The sequence below is a fragment of the Nomascus leucogenys genome, chromosome 22a (assembly GCF_006542625.1).
Source record: "Nomascus leucogenys isolate Asia chromosome 22a, Asia_NLE_v1, whole genome shotgun sequence".
Taxonomy (NCBI): Eukaryota; Metazoa; Chordata; class Mammalia; order Primates; family Hylobatidae; genus Nomascus; species Nomascus leucogenys.
Window position 1 is genome coordinate 1146185 of NC_044402.1, and position 21100 is coordinate 1167284.

Here is a 21100-nt window from a genome sequence, read left to right on the forward strand (position 1 = left end):
GTTTTTGGCTCACTTTGCTGGGTGGAGGAGTGGGTGGCCAGGGAGAGGGGGGGGCTTCAGGAGGGAGTGGGGAGTCCTGGGAGGGAACCAGCATCCTCAGAGCAGCTGGTCCTCCCCAGCTCCTCCTGGTGGGCACCACCACCCCAGCAGGTTTGGGGACAGGTTGTGTGCTGGGCTGAGGCGGGAGTCTGCAGCCTCCCATGGAAGGTGTTCCTCCCCCATCTCCAGAGGCCTGGCCTGAAGGGAGATGGGAGGCCCTGGCTGGCCCTGCCTCCGTTGGGATCCACCTCTTCTTCCCTTGACCCCACCCAGCTTCACCCCAGCCATGAGGGAGACCATTGGACCACGTGGCCATCTGCCCCCCAGCCCCAGCTGCTGTTCCCCTGGGTAGGACAGTGAATGAGAGACAGACCACCAGGAAGGACAGAAAGGGCACGGCCCAGAGTTGGGGCCAAGGTCATGGCCTGGGCCACGGTGGAAGAAAGGCTGGGAGGCCTGACAGAGTGGCTTGTTCGAAGCTGGACAGAGCGGAAGGAGGGGCTGCAGGGGTTGGGAGGGGATAGGCTGGGGCCCAGGTTACCCCAAGAGCACTACATTGAGCTCTGAGCCCGAACAGCCTGCAGAATGTGCCGGTGCTGCCACCTGGTGGACGCCTGCCGGAACCGCTCCCTGAGCCAGTAGAGGAGTCCACTGCCAAGCAACCGACACGGCGGGTTGGCCACCAGGTTCCGGGCGGTTGGGTGACCAGCACGAGCCAGGGGCCTGGAGCCTCAGCTTCCTCATCTCTCAAATGGACTCCCCGTAGGTGTAGACGGTTGCAGAGTCAGGCCCCTGGCGATGGCAATTGGCCCCTCTCTAAGGCGTTCCCAGGGGTGCGTGGCTGCCCTCACTTCCACTGGAAGGGGTGCCCCATAGGGAGCACAGGCTGGCGAGGATCTTCTGGGTCTGTGGCAGCCAAGAACAGCCACATCTGGAGCAGCCCAAAGCTCTCCTCTGGGTGATCCCTTAGTGCTTCAGTTCTAACAGGCTGCAAAACTAACACCGCTTTCCGGGAAATGCATGAAACATGACACAGTAAATGATGTTCCCAGGGTAAGAGGCATCTGGATTTTAGATCTATCAATAATGTGACTCTTAGAAACCAAAAAATACAGCAATGCCCTTCCAATATCCTTAAACTTTGAGCAAAGCATTACTGAAAGTAACCAAGGTATGGAAATGGTCAGGCAGAGGCAGCATCTCCCAGACAGCCCGGCTGAGGAGCATGAGCTGCTTCTCCCAGCACGGCCCCCTCTGACAATGTAGGACTGCCTTAGGGCCATTTCTTACCTTTTCTATGGTAGAGATAGGGTCTCGCTATGTTGTTCAGGCCGGTCTTGAACTCTGGGCCTCAAGTGATCCTCCTGCCTTGGCCTTCCAAAACGTTGGGATTACAAGGTGTGAGCCACCACACCTGGCCTCTTAGGGATAGTTCTATAGTCCAGAGAGAGAGGCTTCAACGTCACTGGCATTAATACAGACATGACCCTGCGTCATGTCCCCGTTACAAGTGGCTGAGGACCTAACAAAATGAACACAGAAATGGAGATCCTCTGAGAATTTCCCGACCCTCCTAGCTGCCCCAGACAGAACCATCTACAGCAGGAGGCAGCATCCCAGGGGTGGGGTGGAGGGTGTCAGTGAGGGGTGAGATGTGCAAGGAGATGCGCATCTCAGAGAGGAAACTCCAGGAGGTGCAGGTGCCCTTGCAAGGGGCAGTCCAGTCCTGGCCAGCAAGGCCAGCGCAGGTGGAGAGGGCCAGGACCCTGCAGCCCCACCAGGGCCTGCCGAACAGCGAGGGCTGTCTGGAGAGGTTATAACAGGAATATGCCAACCAAGAGGAAGCTCTCCTTCCTGTGTCGGAGGTACCCCGAAGGAAATATGCATAAAGTGTCCATTTCCAAGACAAAGTGCCTAAAATCAGCTTAGGTCAGCAAACTACAGAAGCAACAGGATATACTAGGCCCCTGCTTGGATAGCCAATGCCTGTTTGTTGCCGCTATCCCCCGTCCCTTAGTTGCCCTCACCTGAACCAAAGTTTAGTCTAAAATGAAAGCTTACTAGCCTCCAAAATAGTTCGCTTTGTCTGTTCTTATCAGCCTGCCCAGCTACTTAGGTCATAAGTCAAATACTTGAAGAGCCCCTGAGTTAACTAGGATTGCAATGCATTGTGGGCTGCAACAGAATGCAACAAGATAACCCTAAAGAAAACACTTAAAGCCCCTACCCAACAACCAATAGGTGACGTCCAGGAAGGTTGTGACCCCATAGTACTCAGCCTATGTGGAACCAGGGGAGGGACCTGCGCACTAGGGGATAAATTGCTTGTTGAAACTGTGCTGAGTGTGCCAGCTCCTCAGACACCCAATCTTGCAAGACCATCATTAAAATTCTCACTTTCGCTGTTCTCCGGTCTCTGAGTCCATTCTTTGGCTGTGGATGGGTGAGTTTGTTTCTCACATACCCACATCGTGCTCCTTCCAGCACAAGGCTGGCCTGGAAGGGAGGAAGATAATAAAAGTGACTTTAGCACTTAGACCTCCCACGTTTCAGCAGGTGTGAGTAACTGAAGGCTCTGCAGGTCTCTGGGTCTGGGGGCCTCAGTGTTGTAGACGAGGCCCCAGGAGCTGAGAGTGCTCCTGGGGCATGTCAGGATAAGGTCTAGGCCTGCCTTCCCAGATGTCACTTCCAGTGAATGTCTGTTCAAAGGCTGACTTTATCATACAACAGATAATTATTTCATCCTTTTGCTTCTAGCAAGTCTGGGAAAGAGCTACAGAAGGGGCTGACAGCATGTAGGTTTTTTTGTTGTTGTTATTTAAAAAAAATCTAACAATCATTGCCCATTAATTAAGGTGTCTAGACCATTTACATTTAATGCAACTATTGATATGGTTGTGCTTAAATGTACTATCTTGCTCTTTTTCTATACATTCCATTTGTTCTTTCTTCCTCCTTTCCTGTTTTTTTTTTGTATTAAATAAGTATTGTCGATTGTCTCATTTTATCTCCTTTATTGGCTTATTTTTTGGATTTTACCAGTTTTCCCACTGATGTTCTTTTTCTATTCCAGTATACACATACAATCCAGGATACTGTGTTGCATTTAGAATAAATATATTTTGAATAAATGAATGAATGTAGCTCCCCAGCCCTCTGGGGATTTCATATATGTGAGATCATGCAGTTTTTGTCTGGCTTATTTCACTCAGCCATAGTATCTTTAAGGTTCATTTGTGTTGTAGCATGTCAGAATTTTATTTCTTTTTAAGGCTGAATACTATTTTATTGCATGTATAGACCACATTTTGTTTATCCATTTGTCCCGTGATGAACATCTGGGTTGTTTCCATCTTTTGGCTACTGGGGCTAATGCTGCTACAAACTTGTGTACAAATACCTGTTCACGTCCCTACTGTCAATTATTTTGTGTCTGTACCCAGAAGTGGAATTGCTGGATCAAACAGTGATTCTGTGTTTAGTTTTTATTTTCCTTTCATTTTTTTGAGACAGAATCTCACTACGTTGCCCAGGCTGGTCTCAAACTCCTGGGCTCAAGTGATCCTCCTGTCTCAGCTTCCAAACCACTAGGATTACAGGCATTAGTCACTGTGCCAGGCTTATGTTTAGTGTTTAACTGCCTACTGTTTTCTGCACTGGCTGCACCATTTCACATTCCCACCAGCAGTACACAAATGTTCCAATTTCTCCATATCCTCCCCAGCACTTGTTCTGTTTTCAAATAGTAGCTATCTTGATGGGTGTGAGGTGGTATCTCATTGTGGTTTTGATTTGCATTTCCCTGATAATCAGTGATGTGGAGCATCTTTTCATGTGTGTGCTGTTTTTATATATTCTTTGGGCAAATGTTTACTCAAGTCCTTTGCCCATTTTTGGATTTTTTTTAATTGTTGCGTGTTAGGAGTTCTTTATGTACAGATGGTCCCTGACTTGCAATGGTTCAACCTATAATTTTTCAGCTTTACAATGTTGCGAAAGCTACACACATTCAGTACGCTCAACAATATTTTCTTTTTTTTTTTTTTTTTGGAGATGGAGTCTCGCTATGTCACCCAGGCTGGAGTGCAGTGGCGCGATCTCGGCTCACTGCAAGCTCCGCCTCCTGGGTTCACGCCATTCTCCTGCCTCAGCCTCCTGAGTAGCTGGGACTACAGGAGCCCACCACCAAGCCCGGCTAATTTTTTGTATTTTTAGTAGAGACAGGGTTTCACTGTGTTAGCCAGGATGGTCTCGATCTCCTGACCTCGTGATCCGCCCGCCTCGGCCTCCCAAAGTGCTGGGATTACAGGCATGAGCCACCACGCCTGGCCCTTAACAATATTTTCAACTCGTGATGATTTATCTGGATGTAACCCATTGTAAGCTGAGGAGCATCTGTATAGACGATTTTTTTTTAATTTTTTTTTTCTTTGAGACAGAGTCTTGCTCTGTCACCCAGGCTGGAGTGCAATGGTGCGATCTAGGCTCACTGCAACCTCTGCCTCCAAGGTTCAAGCGATTCTCCTGCCTCAGCCTCCTGAGTAGCTGGGATTACAGGCGCCCACCACCATGCCCAGCTAATTTTTTTTTTTTTTTGTATTTTTAGTAGAGACAGGGTTTTACCATGTTGGTCAGGCTGGTCTTGAACTCCTGACCTCAGGTGATCTGCCAGCATCAGCCTCCCAAAGTGCTGGGATTACAGGCGTGAGCCACCATGCCTGGCCTTTTATTAAATTAAGATAGTCTTGCTCTGTTGCCCAGGCTGGAGTACAATGGCGTGATCTTGGCTCACTGCAACCTCCGCCTCCTGGGTTCAAGTGATTCTCCTGCCTCAGCCTCCTCAGTAGCTGGGATTACAGGCATGCGCCACCACGCCTGGCTAATTTTTGTATTTTTAGTAGAGATGGGGTTTTTGCCATGTTGGCCAAACCTTGAACTCCTGACCTCAGGTGATTTGCCTGCCTCAGCCTCCCAAAGTGTTGGGATTACAGGTGTGAGCCACTGCAGCTGGCCTAGGCAATTGTCTTTTAAAGAGATTATATATACACATATTTAAAGACAGGGTCAGCTGGGCGCAGTGGCTCATGCTTGTAATCTCAGCACTTTGGGAGGCCGAGGCGGGCGGATCACGAGGTCAGGAGATCGAGACCATCCTGGCTAACACGGTGAAACCTCGTCTCTACTAAAAATACAAAAAATTAGCTGAGCGTGGTGGTGGGCGCCTGTAGTCTCAGCTACTCAGGAGGCTGAGGCAGGAGAATGGCGTGAACCCGGGAGGCGGAGCTTGAGTGAGCTGAGATCAGGCCACTGCACTTCAACCTGGGTGACAGAGCAAGACACTGTCAAAAAAATAAATAAATAAAAATAAAATAAAGACAGGGTCTTCCCATGTTGCCCAGGCTGGCCTTGAACCCCTATCAAGGGATTCTCCCAGCTTAATCTCCTGAGTAGCTGGGACAACACGCAATTTTAAAAATCAGAAAAAAACCTGCCTTTTGTGTCCTCCCAAACAGTGACCATTTCAGGTGCTCGTCATATCTTTGTGTACATGCAGTTTCCATCTGGTGTCATTTTCCTTCTGCCAGAAAAGCTGCTTTTGACAATTTTTGTAGCTCTTTCAGCTTTGTATGTCTGAAAAGTCTTTATTTCACCTTCACTTTTGAAAGATATTTTCACTGGGTATAGAATTCGAGGTTGACATTCTTTTCTTTCAAAACTAAATTGGATAAATATTTATTCAAGCTGGGCTTGGTGGCTCATGCCTGTAATCCCAGCACTTTGGGAGGCTAAGGCAGGCAGATCACCTGAGGTTGGGAGTTTGAGACCAGCCTAACCGACATAGAAACCCCGTCTCCACTAAAAATACAAAATTAGCCAGGCATGGAGGCGCATGCCTGAAATCCCAGCTATTTGGGAGGCCGAGGCAGGAGAATTACTTGAACCAGGGAGGCGGAGGTTGTGGTGAGGCGAGATCACGCCACCGCACTCCAGCCTGGGCAACAAGAGCGAAACTCCGTCTCAAAAAAATAAATAAATAAGTTTATTCAAGTTCTTTGCCCAACCCACAGGTGGTGTTCACTGTCTGCTTGCAGTTTCTAGTGAGAAGTCTTGCTGCCATTCTTTGTTCCTGTAAACACAAAGTGTCTTTTTTCTCTGGCTGCTTTTAAGATTTTTGTCACTGGTTTGGAGGAATTTCATGATGATGTGCTTCATGTAATGTTCTCCATGTTTCTTTTGGGGTTTGTTGAGCTTCCTGATCTGTGGCTTTATGTTTCCACCAAATTAGGAAATTTTACAGTCATTATTTAATTAATTAATTTATTTAAGAAATGGAGTTTCGCTCTTGTTGCCCAGGCTGGAGTGCAATCGCACAATCTCAGCTTGCTGCAACCTCCGCCTCCCGGGTTCAAGCGATTCTCCTGCCTCAGCCTCCCAAGTAGCTGGGATTACAGGTGCCCGCCACCACGCCCGGCTAATTTTTGTATTTTTAGTAGAGACGGGGTTTCACCATGTTGGCCAGGCTGGTCTCGAACTCCTGACCTCAGGTGATCTGCCAGCATCAGCCTCCCAAAGTGCTGAGATTACAGATGTGAGCCACCACACCCGGCCTCCCATTATTTTTTCCAGAAGTTGTCTCCACCCTGCTATGCCCCTCGTCCACAGGTCTCCAGTTAAAGGCACAGTAGGCTGCTTGAAGTTGTCCCACAACTCAGAGGGGCTCTGCCATTTTCCTCATTTTTTTTCTGTTCCCTTTTGGATAGTTTATATTGTAATGGCTTCAAGTCCACTAATTTTTTGTTCTGCAATGTCTATTTTGGTTTTAATCTCATCAGTGTATTTTCCATCTCAAACATTGTATTTTTGTCTCTGGAAATTGGGCCATTTTTATGTCTTTCATTCCTTTTCGTAACATGCTCCTGTTTTCCTCTATCCTTCTTAATAATGGCCATTCTGATGTCCTTGTCTACTTAGTAGACAGAATTATTCTACCACCTTGTGTCATTTCTGGGTCTGTTTCTACAGACTAACTTTTCTTCTCATTGTGTGGTGTAGTTCCTGCTTCTTTGCACGTTTGTTTTTTTTTCCTTTTTTGAGACGGAGTCTCACTCGGTCGCCCAGGCTAGAGTGCAGTGGTGAGACCTTGGCTTACTTACTTCCACCTCCTGGGTTCAAGTGATTCTCCTGCCTCGGCCTCCCGAGTAGCTGGGATTACAGGCACATGCCACCATGCCTGGCTTATTTTTGTATTTTTAGAGACAGGGTTTCACCATGTTGGCCAGGCTGTTTTCAAACTCCTAGTCTCAAGTGCTCCACCCGCCTTGGCCTCCCACAGTGCTTGGACTACAGGCGTGAGCCACTGACACCCGGCCTTGTTTGTTCTAAAAACAACAAAATGTTTTCCCCCTTACTTTTGAGTTTTGTTCTGGATGCTATTAAAGTACTTGCAACTGTTTGGTCTTTTTGAGGCTTAACTTAAAGTTGTTAGGAAGGCACAGAGCAGTCTCTGGTCTAGGGCTAATCTAGCCTGAACATGGCATCAATATCCTTCTGAGTCCTCTACCCTGTTCTCCGTGAATGACGTTTCTCCACACTTAGTGCTGGGAATGTGACTTGCTTTCCGCTTTCTTCCAATGGCTCTTTCCCCAGCCTCAGGCAGTTTCCTCACACACAGGAGCCACCAGTCCTCAGCAGGAGCCTTAGGGGAACAATGAGGCAATTTCTACTCCAGTGTTCCAGCTGCCCTGGGCTCCTGGCGTTTGTTCCCTCTTTCAGGCGTTACTATCCTGCACTGGCTGCTGTCCGATGTCTCTCTCTATATAGTCATCTATGGGCCAGTTTTTGTGGCTCCACCACAGCGGGAAGACCAACAATATTTACTGCAAACATATATACCAGGTACTGCTCTAGGCAAAGTCCCACCCCTCACGGAAGCGACACCTCAGTTAGTAGAGTTAGAATAAGTACATTTGCATATTTACTTAAATATGCATTACGTCTAGTGGTAAAGTTAGGTAGGGCGAGAGGGAGAGTGATGGAGGGGTTGTCCTACACATTAGGGCACTGGGATGCTTCTCTGAGCTGAATCCGGGGGAGCCCTACGGATGTCCAGAGGAAGAGCTCCCCAGGCAGAGGGAGCGAGGCGGGTGCAGGGGAAACATGCTGAGCATTCTCAAAACAGCAGGAAGGCCTGGCTGGGGCAGAGCAAGCCCTGGGATGGGGGAGGAGGGGTGAAGCCAGAGGCTGTGGGGCCACAGACTTTTACTTTTAAGGACATGTTTAGCCACTGGAGTGTTGGGACAGGGGAGTGACAGATCTGGCTGCTGTATAAGAACAGACTGCCAGGTGCAGGGCAGAAGCAGGGAGCCTGGAGGGCGCTATGTAGTGATCCTATACGGGAGGGAGGCAGGCTGGCTGGAGTAGTGTGGTCCTGTGGGGCAGTGATGCGGCCAGAGGATGTGAAGGGAAGGGCTGACAGGCCCGAGGGGGCAGCGACAGGAGTAACAGAAATGAGGGCTTGGGTGGCAGTCTGTTGTGGAAACCTGGAAGGAGTCAGCACGTGGCTGACCGTGGCCACTTGCTGCCGACGCTCGCAGCAGGCGGTCAAGGCCGTCCTCAGTGCAGGAAGCCCCCGGCCAGTCCCCTGCAATCCCCTTCTAAGTTGTCCCCTGGAATTTTACCATGCTGACCACCTCTCTGAGCGCCCCCTCTACCCGTGACACGGGAGTGGTATATCCTCGGCCCCAGGGCAGCAAATCCCACTCTGGGCCTGGCTCCAACCCACCACTTGGGCACCACTGACTTTTCTCTAAGAATCAGCATAATTTGCTCTTCTAACAGCTTCCCAGGAACAGCGAAGGCTCTTCTCAACTGTCCCCAGCACACACTCCCACCCACCCTCTGCCCCAAACAACCTTTACTCTAGTCCAGAGCTTCTCAGAGGGGCTGTGGCTCAACTGCTCACTCACCCCTGGAGGGGCTGGGACCCGCCTCAGTGGACTTGTGTGAGGACTAGCACTCAAGTAGCCTGCCCTCTTCTGTCCTCCAGGCCACCCCGCCTCCTCTCCTGTCAACTCCTCTTCCTTCAAGGCCCCACACAAGCTATACCGACTCCAGAGGGAGCACTGCTGGGTCCATCTCCCCTGCTAGAGCAAAGCTCCTGGAGGGCAGTGGCCTATCAATCACACGGGGCCTGACCACACAGGCACCAAAAAAGTAGAGTGGACACCAAGATGTGATGGATCAGGTGTGCATGACAGTGGCATCTGGGGATGGTGTGCGAGTATCACCTCTCTCCGTGAGGGTGTACCCTGGAGCCAGACCTGGGTCCTTTCCCCCCATTTACCAGCTGGGCGAGCTGGGGAGGAGCATGCTCCCATCTGTAGCAGGGGGCGAGTGAGGGGCCTCACACAATGCACAGTGGGGTCTCTAGGAGCTGGCGGGTAGACAGCAGGTGCAGCAGGCCCCGCCCACTGACTGCTCCTTTGGCCCTCCCAGGTGGAGGGTCACAAACTCCACCCTCAGAAGTGCTGACAGACAAGAGTCCTCTGGTGCAAATATAAAGAGGTTTATTCATTCTGTCATTAGGATACAAAATAGAACATGTAAAAGGCACCCCTCCCGTTGACCCCACAGTTCAGTGTGGACACCGAGCGCTCCTCCAGAGAAGGCTGCCATGCACGGCGTGGCTCTCGGTGAAGGCAGCTGGCTTGAGCCAGCCTCAGGTCTCGAACATGGCACAGCTGGTGCACAGCACTTTCTCGTACATGTCACTGCAGCTGTGACAGCGTCAGGGAGGGAAGAGAAAAGCTGTTGTCAGGGGCTGAATTGTGTCCACCACCCCCCACCATTCAAACGTCAAAGTCCTAACCCAGAACACCTCAGGACATGACCTTATCTGGAGACAGGATCGCTGCCGGCATAATCAGTCTAGATGAGGGCACTGACATGGGGGCCCTAAGGCAACACGACCAGTCCTAAAAAGACTACGTGAAGAGAAGGACATAGAGAAGGAGGACGACATGAAGATACAGGGAGGGGGCAGCTGTCTACAGGAAACACCAAAGTTAACCAGCCGACGCCAGGAGAGAGGCCAGGACAGGTTTCCCATTGCAGCCTCAGAAGGAACCAGCCCTGCCAGCACCTTCCTCTCAGACTTCTGGTCTCCAAAGCCGTGTGGCAGTACCTCTTTGCTGTCTACGCCACCGGGTCTGTGAACTGAGTTACAGCAGCCCTAGCTGATTCCCACTGCCGATCAATCCACCTATGGCCCAACCTGGGTTTCCAGTAGGATAGAAGCTCTCCAAGGAAACCTCCAGATGACCTACCAGAATTCACCGAACCACAATGGTTTACACCAAAGCACATCAAACAGTGCTTTTCTGATGTATCAAGACTAAGGGTAGGGCCGGGCATGGTGGCTCACGCCTATGGTGTGGCTTACCTCAGCACTTTGGGAGGCTGAGGCCGGAGGATCACCTGAGGTCAGGAGTTCGAGACCAGCCTGGCCAACATGGTGAAACCCTGTCTTTACTAAGAATACAAAAATTAGCTGGGCATGCTGGCACACGCCTGTAACTCCAGCTACTTGGGAGGCTGAGACAGGAAAATTGCTTGAACACAGGAGGTGGAGGTTGCAGTGAGCCAAGATCGCACCAATGCACTCCAGCCTGGGTGACAGAGCGAGACTCCATCTCAAAAAAAAAAAAAAAAAAAAAAAAAAAAAAAAAAAAAAGAAAGCTCTAAAGGTAAAGGCTGGGGAACCCGGCAAAACACAGGGAGAAAGTGATTAAGAGAGATGTCGCGAGGAAACAAGACTGGCGATGGCTACCCCAAACACGATAGGACCATGGAGTCAACAAGGCAGCCAGAACTGCTTGCCACCTGGTGTTGCAGAGTTTGCCAGCAGTATTGTGGGTGAGCCGTGAAGACAGCCCCCTCCCTGCCACCAGCAGCCAGCTGGAGAGCCCTGCAGAGGACGGGCCAGTGCAGGCCATCAGGCAGGATGCCAATGGCTGCTGGGCTGCATCTGTGTTAAACCAGAGCCATATGGACAGATCCCTGTTTTCCCCCACTCACGCAACTCCTGGTCCTGAACTAGGAAATGGCAGGGGAGGGGGTACGAGACTGCAGGTGCCACGGGCCGGGCTGCCTGGCCTGGGAATGCCACTTCTGGCTTGTGACCTGGAACAAGTCATTTATTTGTGAAAGAGGGCAGAGCCCACCTCCTGTGCTGTGGCTGCGATAAAAGAGTGTGTCCACAGTGGGGACAGTGGCCCACTCAGCTCAACGTGAACTCTGCGGGTATGGGAGGAAGAAGCAGCAGAAAGTAGGTAGAGGCCAGGAGGAAACGGGCGGGAGAGAGTCCCTCAAGGATGGTGTGCAGGGCAGGAGGGGGAGGCCAGCCACGCAGGGCTCTGGGACCCACCTCTCCGCTGAACCTGCCCATGGCTGTGTTCACTTCTGCTTCGGTGAGAGGGCCGCCAGACACTAAGAAAACCCTGCTCTTTTCAGTTTACACATAAGTAGGAAAGAAGATGAATTCAGTGGGTGAAAAGCAAAGACAGAGTATCCCACATTCATAGCTAGCCCTGCAGATGATTCCCAACCTGGATGGGGTGCGTTACCCCACTCCTGCCCATGCTGAAGCCATGGGAGCCGATCACTGGCACGCGGCGCTTCTCCCGGGTGCTGCCCACCCCCTGCCCGGGGCTCTCCATCTCCAATGAGTCTGGGCCTCTGCCCCAACTGAAGAAAGGCTCAAGAGAAAGGACTCGAGATGTAACATGTGCTTTCTATTTTAGATGGACAATTTCAGACACTGTTTGGACTAAGCTTGCTTTGGGTCTATGGAGCCAGTTCCACATGTGTCTGGATGAAGTCATCTTTCTCATGGCGCAGGGCAAACAGGCTCCACACTGTCCACTCCCACCCACCAGCTGAGTAGTCCCTGGGGTGAGAACGCCCCTCCCCACCTTAGGAGTAAGGACGGGATCCAGCCAGCTGCAGCAAACCCATCCACAAATGGGAGACTACGCAGACACTCCACTTCCCGCCTGAGAGGGTCTACAACCAAATGGCACGCATGACTGTGGTGAAGCTGCAGTGTGCACCTGTGTCACCAATCGGGGGCCCCTCGGACAGTGGGAGCGGGGGCTCAAAGACCAGAACAGGAAGTGGCTGCAGACAGGGACTAGAGCCGGATACAGAGCAGGTCATCTGTGAGGTTCAGCTTTCCCTTAGAGAGAATTACTAACCACTAAAGTTGGGCCAAGCATCTATTGCCACTATGTCCAGTTAGGCAATGCCAGATGGCACTGCATCAGGGGCCACACGTGTGGGTGCTCTGGGCCCTTCCCGACATGGTGACCCACCCGTCCCCCATCACGGCTTGCTGGGGCTATGGGATCTCAGCAGCTGCAGGGACTGAGGTACTTACTCCACGAGGCCACACAGGGTACAGGCCACGGAGCCGCAGCCCCAGCAGGTGCGCACACACTGCCCGCACAGGGCTCGCTCACACTGGCCGCAGACCGCCTTCCCATCCACGGCTCGCACACATGAGGAACAGGCGACGGACGCTACCCCAGATGGGTCTGTGAGGAAGAAACGCCATGCTGTCAGGCTGCAAAGAGACTGGAGTTTCCGGGACTGCCGGGCCACCTGCCTCCATGCACACCTGAGGGCAGAGGGCTCTGACCTGCCTACCCCATTCCCACCTACACTGGATCCTTCTGACAATCCGTAAGCCTGGTACAGTGCACAGGACCCCCGTTTTACTAGAGAGATCTAAGGTGAGATATGCCTGTAGTTGACTCCCAGTTCAGTGCTCCATCCCTTACCAGGTCCCTCTGCTACCTGGAGGCCAGTGCTGGAAGGACCATTCTTCCCCTGTTGCTTGTCAGAACTCCAGGTGTCCCATCTGGGTCTCAGTGTGGCCCCACTGCCTTAACTGGTTAACAAAGAGGTGCCTGGGCTCCTCGCAGACACACCAACCAGACTTGAGGTAGGGTCGGGGACTGCGTTTCTAACCAGCAACACAGGTGATGCTCTGAGACCCACATTGCGCAGGGATGGGACCGGCATGTTTCCGGTCTTGTGGGACTATCTGAGGGGGCTGCCGGCAGAAAGCAGATGGGATACCCGGGGAGTCTCTGCTGCTTTTTGGCCCAGTAGTTAGAAGCTGTTTAACAACTTCCAGTCTTGAATGTGAGACCTCCTGATAACAGGAGCCTTCTGAGCCAGAAGGCCAAGCTCTGGGTCAGACTCCTGCTTGCCCAGGGAGGAAAAGCCTGAGCTTGCAAATGAAGAAAAATGCTCGTGCCACCACCTGCCCTCAGTGCCACAGCCACGAAGGGCTGCTGGTGCCACTCACCAGCTTCAGAGGCCTGCCCAAGGCTCCTGATCAGGCGGCCGTCTGGTCCAATCAGCATCTGCCCACGTGCAGCCCTCGGGGCCCCTGTAGGGCCAGGCTTTGGGGACTCTGGCAGGTGAACGACGGCACAGCCTTCATCCCACACGTGGTCCAGGTAGGCCTGGGCCCCGAGGAAGAGGAGTCGCTTGGTCTTCTCTGGAGGAAGACAAATCATTCTCACGTCCTTCACTGTGTACCAGCGAAGCCCCTGCATGGCCACTGAGTCTTTCTAGCCTCACAAGAACCCCATCGTCCTCCCATGTGCCCTCTGTCATCCAGTAACCCCAGCCTGTGTTGTGCCCTGGCGAGCTGGGTCCTGCTCTGCCTCTATGCTGAGAATGCTCGTGCCTCCTTTCCTTACCTGGCTTAGCTGTCATCTTCTCCAGGAAGGCTCCGGCCCTGCAGCCCCACCTGTGTCTGATGCAAGGGTTCCCTCTCCTATCACTCGGCTCATTTTCTGCAATTCACGGCTGGCCTCGCCTCACTAAGCTTGTTCCCCTTTCTCCCTTTTCTGCTTCCCCAGCGCTCCCCACCTGGAAACCAGGCTCTGTGGAATGCACAGAGGGAGCTCTGCACTGTGGAGCACTAATTCACAAAACTCGTCCCCTGCCAAGGAAGCAGCCGGAGGCTTGGAGCTGGGCCTGCAGCCTCTGGCCAGCACACACCCCCTTCACCTGCTACAGAGTTGCTGGCAAGACAAGCATCCCAGAACCTTCCAGACCTCTTGTTCTAGAACACCCACCCATCCCTGGGAGCAGTGGTTTTCCATCAGGCCACAGTTCAGTCACCTGGGGAGCTTTGAAAAATCAGATGCCCAGGGCCAGACCCAGAAATGCTTTGTTTTTTGTTTTGCACACCTCACCATAACACAGTAAAGGCAGAGATCCCAGAAACTCTATGTGGCTCTACGTGAAATGGGCAGCAATAATAGTGACAGGGTAACTTAAATGGAGTAGCTGATGCCAGCCCACGACACTCTGCACCTCTTCCTCCTGGCCCCCCACATCTTCCCCCATCTATAATGGGAAAGGAATGGGACAGACACGTGGTGAGGCTAATCCTTGTCCTCAAGGCCTTGTGGACAATTCGAGGTTAAGAGATCAGGGTAACAGCTGTGGCCTGGAATTTGGAAACTGTCACATAGTTCAAAGTAGGTGTCCTGCATTTACCATGGAAGGCCCACTGCACCCAGCAGCCCTCCCTGATCTGACCCGGTGAGCGGCACACACCTGCCAACGCCCAGGTCAGGGCACTCGGGAAGAGTAAAGAGCCAGACTGAGCCAGGCCCCATTTCCATCTTCCTCTTCTTGCCTGCACAGTGTTTGAATTTTTCAACTGTCCTGAGAGGGCACACGCTTGCGGTCCTGCCACAGTTCCCACGGCACCATTCCCCTTACCTTCCCATGGCCCAGGATAGCACTCGCTTTCACAGCCCTAGCACACTGGAGACACGGCACAGAGGAACCTCGGGAGGCAGAGTCTTTCCCTCATTCCCAAGGCGCAAGCGGCACCGGGTAAATCACACACCCGGGGTCGTCCTCTAACTGCTTTACAGGTGCAGACTTTGTGCCCCAATCACTAGGCAAGGTAAGCTCCACTTTGTACCTGCCCCAGGGTATTAATCATCCCAGTCAGAGTGATGATCAATAAGATCAACACGCCTGAAATCCACAGGAGAAAGCCAGAGAAGGCCTGGGAGCTCACTGCCCTCACATCCCACCCAGAACTGGACATTCCAGCCACACGGAGTCCTAATTCGCTCTCCTGCTGCCTGGCTTCTGCCTCGTCCTCTTCCTTCCCTTCCTCTGCCTGGCTAACTCCTACTCGCCCCCACAGGGTTCCGCTCAGACTGTTCTTCCAAGAAGCCTTCCGTGCCATCCCCGCAGGTGCGCCTGCACAAACCTGTGCCCGCCCCGATCACCTGTGGCGATTCCTTCTCCTGCTGGTCTCCCCAACTAGGCTGGGGAGCTCCCGGGAGACGGGGCACATCTGTCTTGCCTGCCTTTGGTTTCCCGAGAAAGCCGCAGTGCCTGGCAGGGGCGGCGCGCTCCATGAATACCTCTTGGGTCAGGAGGGGAACTCTTCGGGTTGACTCCACGCAGGACGCCCCGCTCCCCAACCTCTCCCAGGACAGCCTGCACGGGACAGTCCCGAGGAAGCACCAGGCGGGTGCCGCTCACTGCAGGACGGCGACTAACCGGGACCGTGGAAGAGGACGCGGGAGCTAGGGGCAGGGACCCTTTTCTTTCAGGCTGTCGGACAGGGTGGGTGAACGCTGGGGTCCTCACATCCCCCTCACTGACCCCAGCCCTAGGCGTGGCCAGCTTGTGTCCCCGCGGCCTCCCAGCTTCCGGGAACGCGGGGCCAGAAAGCAGGGCCCTCGAGCCCCCGGCTCAGGCCTCAGAGGGGACGCTGAGGCCCGACTCGTTCCAGGCCCCGACGCAGCGGACCCTCGGCAGCCCGCCCGGCACTCACCGAAGACCTCCTGCGAGTAGCGCTCGGCGCACACGCCGCGGCTCAGCTCCCTCTGGCCCACGCGAACCTTGAGCTGTAGCGGGGCCGCGTCCGCGAAGGGGCAGCCCCGCTTGGGCATGGCCGCGGGGCCGGGAGCTACGCAGCTCCCCGGCCGCCGGCCCCTTACCAACGACGCCGTGACGTCACAGCCGCGCGCCCATCCGCGGGCGTGAGCGGGTTTGAGGCGAGGGAGCGACGCGGCGCGTGATAGGCTGCGGGCGAAGTGGGGGGCGGGGCTCCTGCGCAAAGCGGCGCAGGATAGGCCGAGGGAGAGATCGGGGGTGGAACTCGTGCGTCGGTGTGCTGGACTTGACGCCGCGGGAAAGGCCAGGGGCCAGGTTGAGGATCAGGGTGGGCGGGTCCGTGGGAGAGATTTGTACGCGCGCGGCTCAGGATAGGCGGGAGGAGAGACTAGGGGCGGGGTTCCTATGCGGCGCGAAGCGATGTAGGGTGGGAGCCAGGTCGCGGCATTCGGCTGCGCGGGAAGAGCCAGTGGGCGAGGCCGAGGGTCAGGACAGTGCAGCGAAGGCGGAGCTTGTGCATCGGGGGCGGGCCTCCTTTGAGGATCGGCGTGGGATAGGCCAGGGCGACGTCGGGGCGGGTCTAGTTTGAGGAACGGCTCGGGATAGGCCAGGGCAACGTCTAGGGCGGCTGGGTCTGTGGCGGGATTCCTGTCAGCTTTTGTTTGGTTCCTAAACGGTAGACACTGGTTATAGTTCCTCATTTACTTCTCCGAAGTTAAGAGGCAGCCCGCTTTTTCCTAGCTCTTTTATCCTTTTAGAGACAGGGTCTCGCTCTGTCACCCAGACTGAGTGCAGTGACACAGTCTCGGCTCACTGTAGCTTGCGCCTCCCGGGCTCAGGCGATCCTCCCTTCTCGGCCTCCCCGGTAGCTGGGGCCGCAGGTGCGCGCCTCCGCGCCCCGCTTTTTGGTTTTGGGTAGGAACGGGGTTTCGCCGTGTTGCCTCAGCTGGTCTAGCTTCTCACTGTGGCGGTTCCCGCCTTCCGGAAGTAAAGGCGTGTGGGGGCTGCGCTCTGAGGGCCGCGTGCGGCTGCCGAGCGCCCCCGGGCGGGGGTATGCGCCGCTGTGTGGAAAATGTTCTTGCACAGCGGGTTCATCTGACTTGGGGTCCCCAGGCCGCGCGGTGCACCCGCGTCGTCCCTTCTCCGGGGTTCTGCTCACCAGAGGCGGCTCTCCCCTGCCCCGGCGGGTGCAGAACTGACCCGTCCTGTGGCGTGGGCTTCTCCCGGTGAGAGGTGACAGCGTGCTGGCAGCCCTCGCTTGCTCTCGGCGCCTCCTCTGGCCGCGCTTGAGGGGCCCTTCAGCCCGCCGCTGCACTGTGGGAGCCCCTCTCTGGGCTGGCCGCTGCCGGAGCCGGCTCCCTCAGCTTGCAGGGAGGTGTGGAGGGAGAGGCGCGGGCGGGAACCGGGGCTGCGCGCGGGCGCTTGCGGGCCAGCGCGAGTTCTGGGTGGGGGTGGGCTCGGCGGGCCCCGCAATCGGAGCCGCCGGCCCCAGGCAGTGAGGAGCTTAGCACCCCGGGACAACAGCTGCGGAGGGTGCGCTGGGTCCCCCACCAGTGCCGGCCCGCCTGCGCTGCGCTCGAATTCTCAGCGGGCCTCAGCTGCCTCCCCGCGGGGCAGGGCTCGGGACCCGCAGCCCGCCATGCCGAGCCTCTCCCCTGCCGTGGGCTCCTGCACGGCCCAAGCCTCCCCGAGGAGCACCGCCCCCTGCTCCGCAGCACCCGGTCCCATCGACCGCCCAAGGGCCGAGGAGTGCGGTCGCACGGCGGGCAGCTCCACCTGCGGCTCCAGCGTGGGATCCACTAGGTGAAGCCAGCTGGGCTTCTGAGTTTAGTGGCAACTTGGAGAACCTTTGTGTCTAGCTAAGGGATTGTAAATACACCAATCAGCACTGTGTCTAGCTCAAGGTTTGTAAACCCACCAATCAGTACCCTGTGTCTAGCTCAAGGTTTGTGGATGCACCGATCGGCACTCTGTATCCAGCTAATCTGGTGGGGATTTGGAGAACCTTTATGTCTAGCTGAGGGATTGTGGATGCACCAATCAGCACTCTGTGTCCAGCTCAAGGTTTGTAAACACACCAGTCAGCACCCTGTGTCTAGCTGAACGTTTGTAAATACACCAATCAGCACTCTGTGTGTAGCTCAAGGTTTGTAAATGCACCAATCAATCAGCACTCTGTATCTAGCTAAACTGGTGGGGACTTGGAGAACCTTTATGCCTAGCTAAGGGATTGTAAATACACCAATCAGCATTCTGTGTCTAGCTCAAGGTTTGTAAATGCACCAATCAGCACTCTGTATCTAGCTAATCTGGTGGGGACTTGGAGAACCTTTATGTCTAGCTAAGGGATTGTAAATACACCAATCAGCACTCTGTCTAGCTCAAGGTTTGTAAAGACACCAATCAGCACCCTGTATCTAGCTCAAGGTTTGCAAATGCACCAATCAGTGCTCTGTGGGGACTTGGAGAACTTCTGTGTCTAGCTCAGGGATTGTAAACACACCTGTCAGCACCGTGTCAAAATGGACCAATCAGCTTTCTGTAAAACAGACCAATCAGCCCTCTGTAAAATGGACCAATCAGCAGGATGTGGGCGGGGCCAGATAACGGAATAAAAGCAGGCCTCCGAGCCAGCAGTGGGAACGTACTCCAGTGTTCCTAAACACGGTGGGGGTTTTGGTCTTTCACCCTTTGGGTCTGCTCCATGTTTATGAGCTGTAACACTCACTGTGAAGGTCTGTAGGTTCACTTCTGAGGCCAGCAAGACCACAAACCCACCAGGAGGAATGAACACCTCCAGACGCACCACCTTAAGAGCTGTAACACTGTCTGTGAAGGTCTGCAGCTCCACTCCTGAAGCCAGCAAGACCATGAGTCTGCCAAAAGGAACAAACTCCAAACATGTCCAAACATCAGAAGGAACAAACTGCGGACATACCACTTTTAAGAACTGTAACAGTCACTGTGAGGACCTGTGGCTTCAGTCTTGAAGTCAGTGAGATCAGGAACCCACCAATTCTGGGCACACCTGGACTGTGTTCTCACGGCTCCATCAGTGCTGCCTCTGGCATAAGGAGGTGATACCTGGAGCCCTGCAAACCCATCCCATGTGACTCCTGTGTCGCAGCTGCCCACACTCCCTCAGAGGCAGCGTATTCTCTCCTGGCCATGGGTGGCTGAAACCCTACCAGTCTCCAGGTTAGATGTTCTTTCTCCTGCCATGTGGGGTTCCCTGCAGTGGGGATGAGATCAAGCATTCTCGGCTCTTCCTTGCCACTCTGCCGGCATAATGGAGAATTTCTTCTGCCTTAGGGAAATGACTTGCAAGTTACTCAGTTGGAGTCATGTATGACTAAACACATTTGGTTTATCCCAGAAATAGATGAAGTTCTCAGAGAGGAGGATTGTTTTAAATCTTATAGATCGTGGGGATTTCTAAAGATTTCCCTGTGTTCAGACTTGCAACTACCCTAGGGTCTCATCACCATTGTGGACAGATACAGAACATCTGGCAGCTTGTGGAGTGGGGCTGTCCCCCAAGCCACATGCCGGTTCTTCAGAGGCTGCTGGGGAGGATTCTGCTGCTTTAACAAACTTGCCTGGCTAACACCACCGGCTCGCCCTTGAATGTCTTCTTGGGTGAAGCCATGAACCCTCCAGGGTTAAGCCCCAATTTTGGGGCTCACCTGCCCTGCATCAGATTGATGCTTAACTTGTAAAGAAACTGGTAGCTTTCCAGAGTGCTAGGAAAAAGGGAAATTATCATTAAACAAAATTATTGTCATAGTTTTCCTCTGATTCGTCTAGAGGTTTCTCCTGGAGAGTGGCTGTAAACTTTGGCCCTGCCCTGACAGGGCTCTGGGGGCGGTGGGCATGGGGTTATAGTGTGTGCTCGTGGGATGCCTCCTGACCCTGGCTGATGGCCTCAGGCCTGTGTATCCAGCTGTGTTGGCATTCCTCTCACCAGCAGCTTGCTTCTAGGCCTTGGCAGGCAGCCTGTGGCTTTTGTCTGAGCAGTGATCAGTTCATTCCTATCATGATGGTCTCTCTGGGAGAGTCCTGACCAGGAGGAGAGTGAGGCTTGGGTGCGAGGGTCAGGTGAGAGCTGAAGGAGGCAGCACAGCAGAACACATGAAACTGCAGAGCGGGTGTGTGACTCACAGGGCAGGAGAGAGGAGGCAGCGTTCCTCACAGGCCAGTGGGGAGGGGGAGCCACGGGGAGCAGGCAGGCCCAGCCAGATGGTGGGGAGCGAGCCAGCGGCCTGTGCACCAAATCTGTATTCGGGTCCAGGGTGTTGTTACTCAAGTGCATTTCCTGTGGGGTGTGGTTTCAAGCCGGCAGGCATCAGCTTCATGGCATCTTGCTGTGACTGGGTGGTCGTCACTGTGGCATGTCTGCACAGTCCGTGAGGGGTGTGGGGGCCAGGGGCTGAGTCCAGTAGGTTGTATCCAGGTGTCCCATAGGGAGCTGGTCACCAGCAGGCAGGTTTATAAAGCAGAGATCTGGGTGGACCACCCTGAGCAACTGGGAGGAGGTGAGGAGCTAGAAACTGTCAAGAATGACTGAGCCCTGCTTCTGTACCAGCAAGTCCAACTTTTACTCAGAAGGGATGCCATTCTGAATAAATCTTGTCATAAAATGATAAGAATTCACTACAATTATCACTAATTTGTCTTTTACCCATGTATTCAACAGAGACCACACTGACCCCATCTACACTGGGGCTGTGTTATTGATGCAAAGTGGAGAGAGCTCCTTACTATAACCATTCAGACCCTCCAAACATCTGCTACTGAAAAGAAGGGGGTGGAGACCCGAATGATTGACCTGGCTGTCTGCTCTAACCCACCACTCAGACGCCAGAGCCTCTTGTCTCTGGTCCACGTGGAAGTGAGTTGATGCTAGGGGAGAAGTATTTCCCCTCTGCGTTGGTGTCTTTTTACCCTGTGAAACACCTGCCTTCCATCCTGAGAGGAAGGAAAACGATGACAACTTGTGTTCTGGTGGAAGATTTAGCAGCTACTACAAAACAGAGGTTTGAAAACCTATTTTGCAGCTCTCAAATTTCAATTTAAATGACTTTGAGGGCCCAGTGTAGATGTGAGGGCTGAG

General features: G+C 53.8%; 1 protein-coding gene across 2 annotated transcripts; it reads right to left on the reverse strand.

The window, feature by feature from the left end:
- Nucleotides 1-9583: 9583 nt before the first annotated feature.
- SIVA1 (SIVA1 apoptosis inducing factor) lies at nucleotides 9584-16139 on the reverse strand. 2 transcript variants are annotated; one of them, XM_003276205.4, is made up of 4 exons: nucleotides 15926-16139; nucleotides 13412-13606; nucleotides 12476-12632; nucleotides 9584-9815 (listed from the first exon to the last, which is right to left on the reverse strand). In XM_003276205.4, exons 1-4 carry the CDS (start codon nucleotides 16041-16043, stop codon nucleotides 9758-9760), a joined length of 528 nt encoding a protein of 175 aa, XP_003276253.1. In that variant the 5' UTR covers nucleotides 16044-16139; the 3' UTR covers nucleotides 9584-9757. The 2 variants fall into 2 exon arrangements, with proteins under 2 accessions (XP_003276253.1, XP_003276254.1); XM_003276206.3 differs by lacking the exon at nucleotides 13412-13606 and having other exon boundaries at nucleotides 15926-16103.
- Nucleotides 16140-21100: the final 4961 nt, after the last annotated feature.

What these genes read in the sequence shown, in the direction of transcription:
- SIVA1 (XM_003276205.4), bottom strand. Translation starts at nt 16,043, where the DNA reads ATGCCCAAGCGGGGCTGCCCCTTCGCGGACGCGGCCCCGCTACAGCTC. An exon ending in TGGGCAGGCCTCTGAAGCTG is followed by an intron (nt 12,633 to 13,411) that starts GTGAGTGGCACC and finishes TCTTCCTCACAG; the next exon opens with ACCCATCTGGGGTAGCGTCC. An exon ending in ACCCTGTGTGGCCTCGTGGA is followed by an intron (nt 9,816 to 12,475) that starts GTAAGTACCTCA and finishes ACGCTGTCACAG; the next exon opens with CTGCAGTGACATGTACGAGA.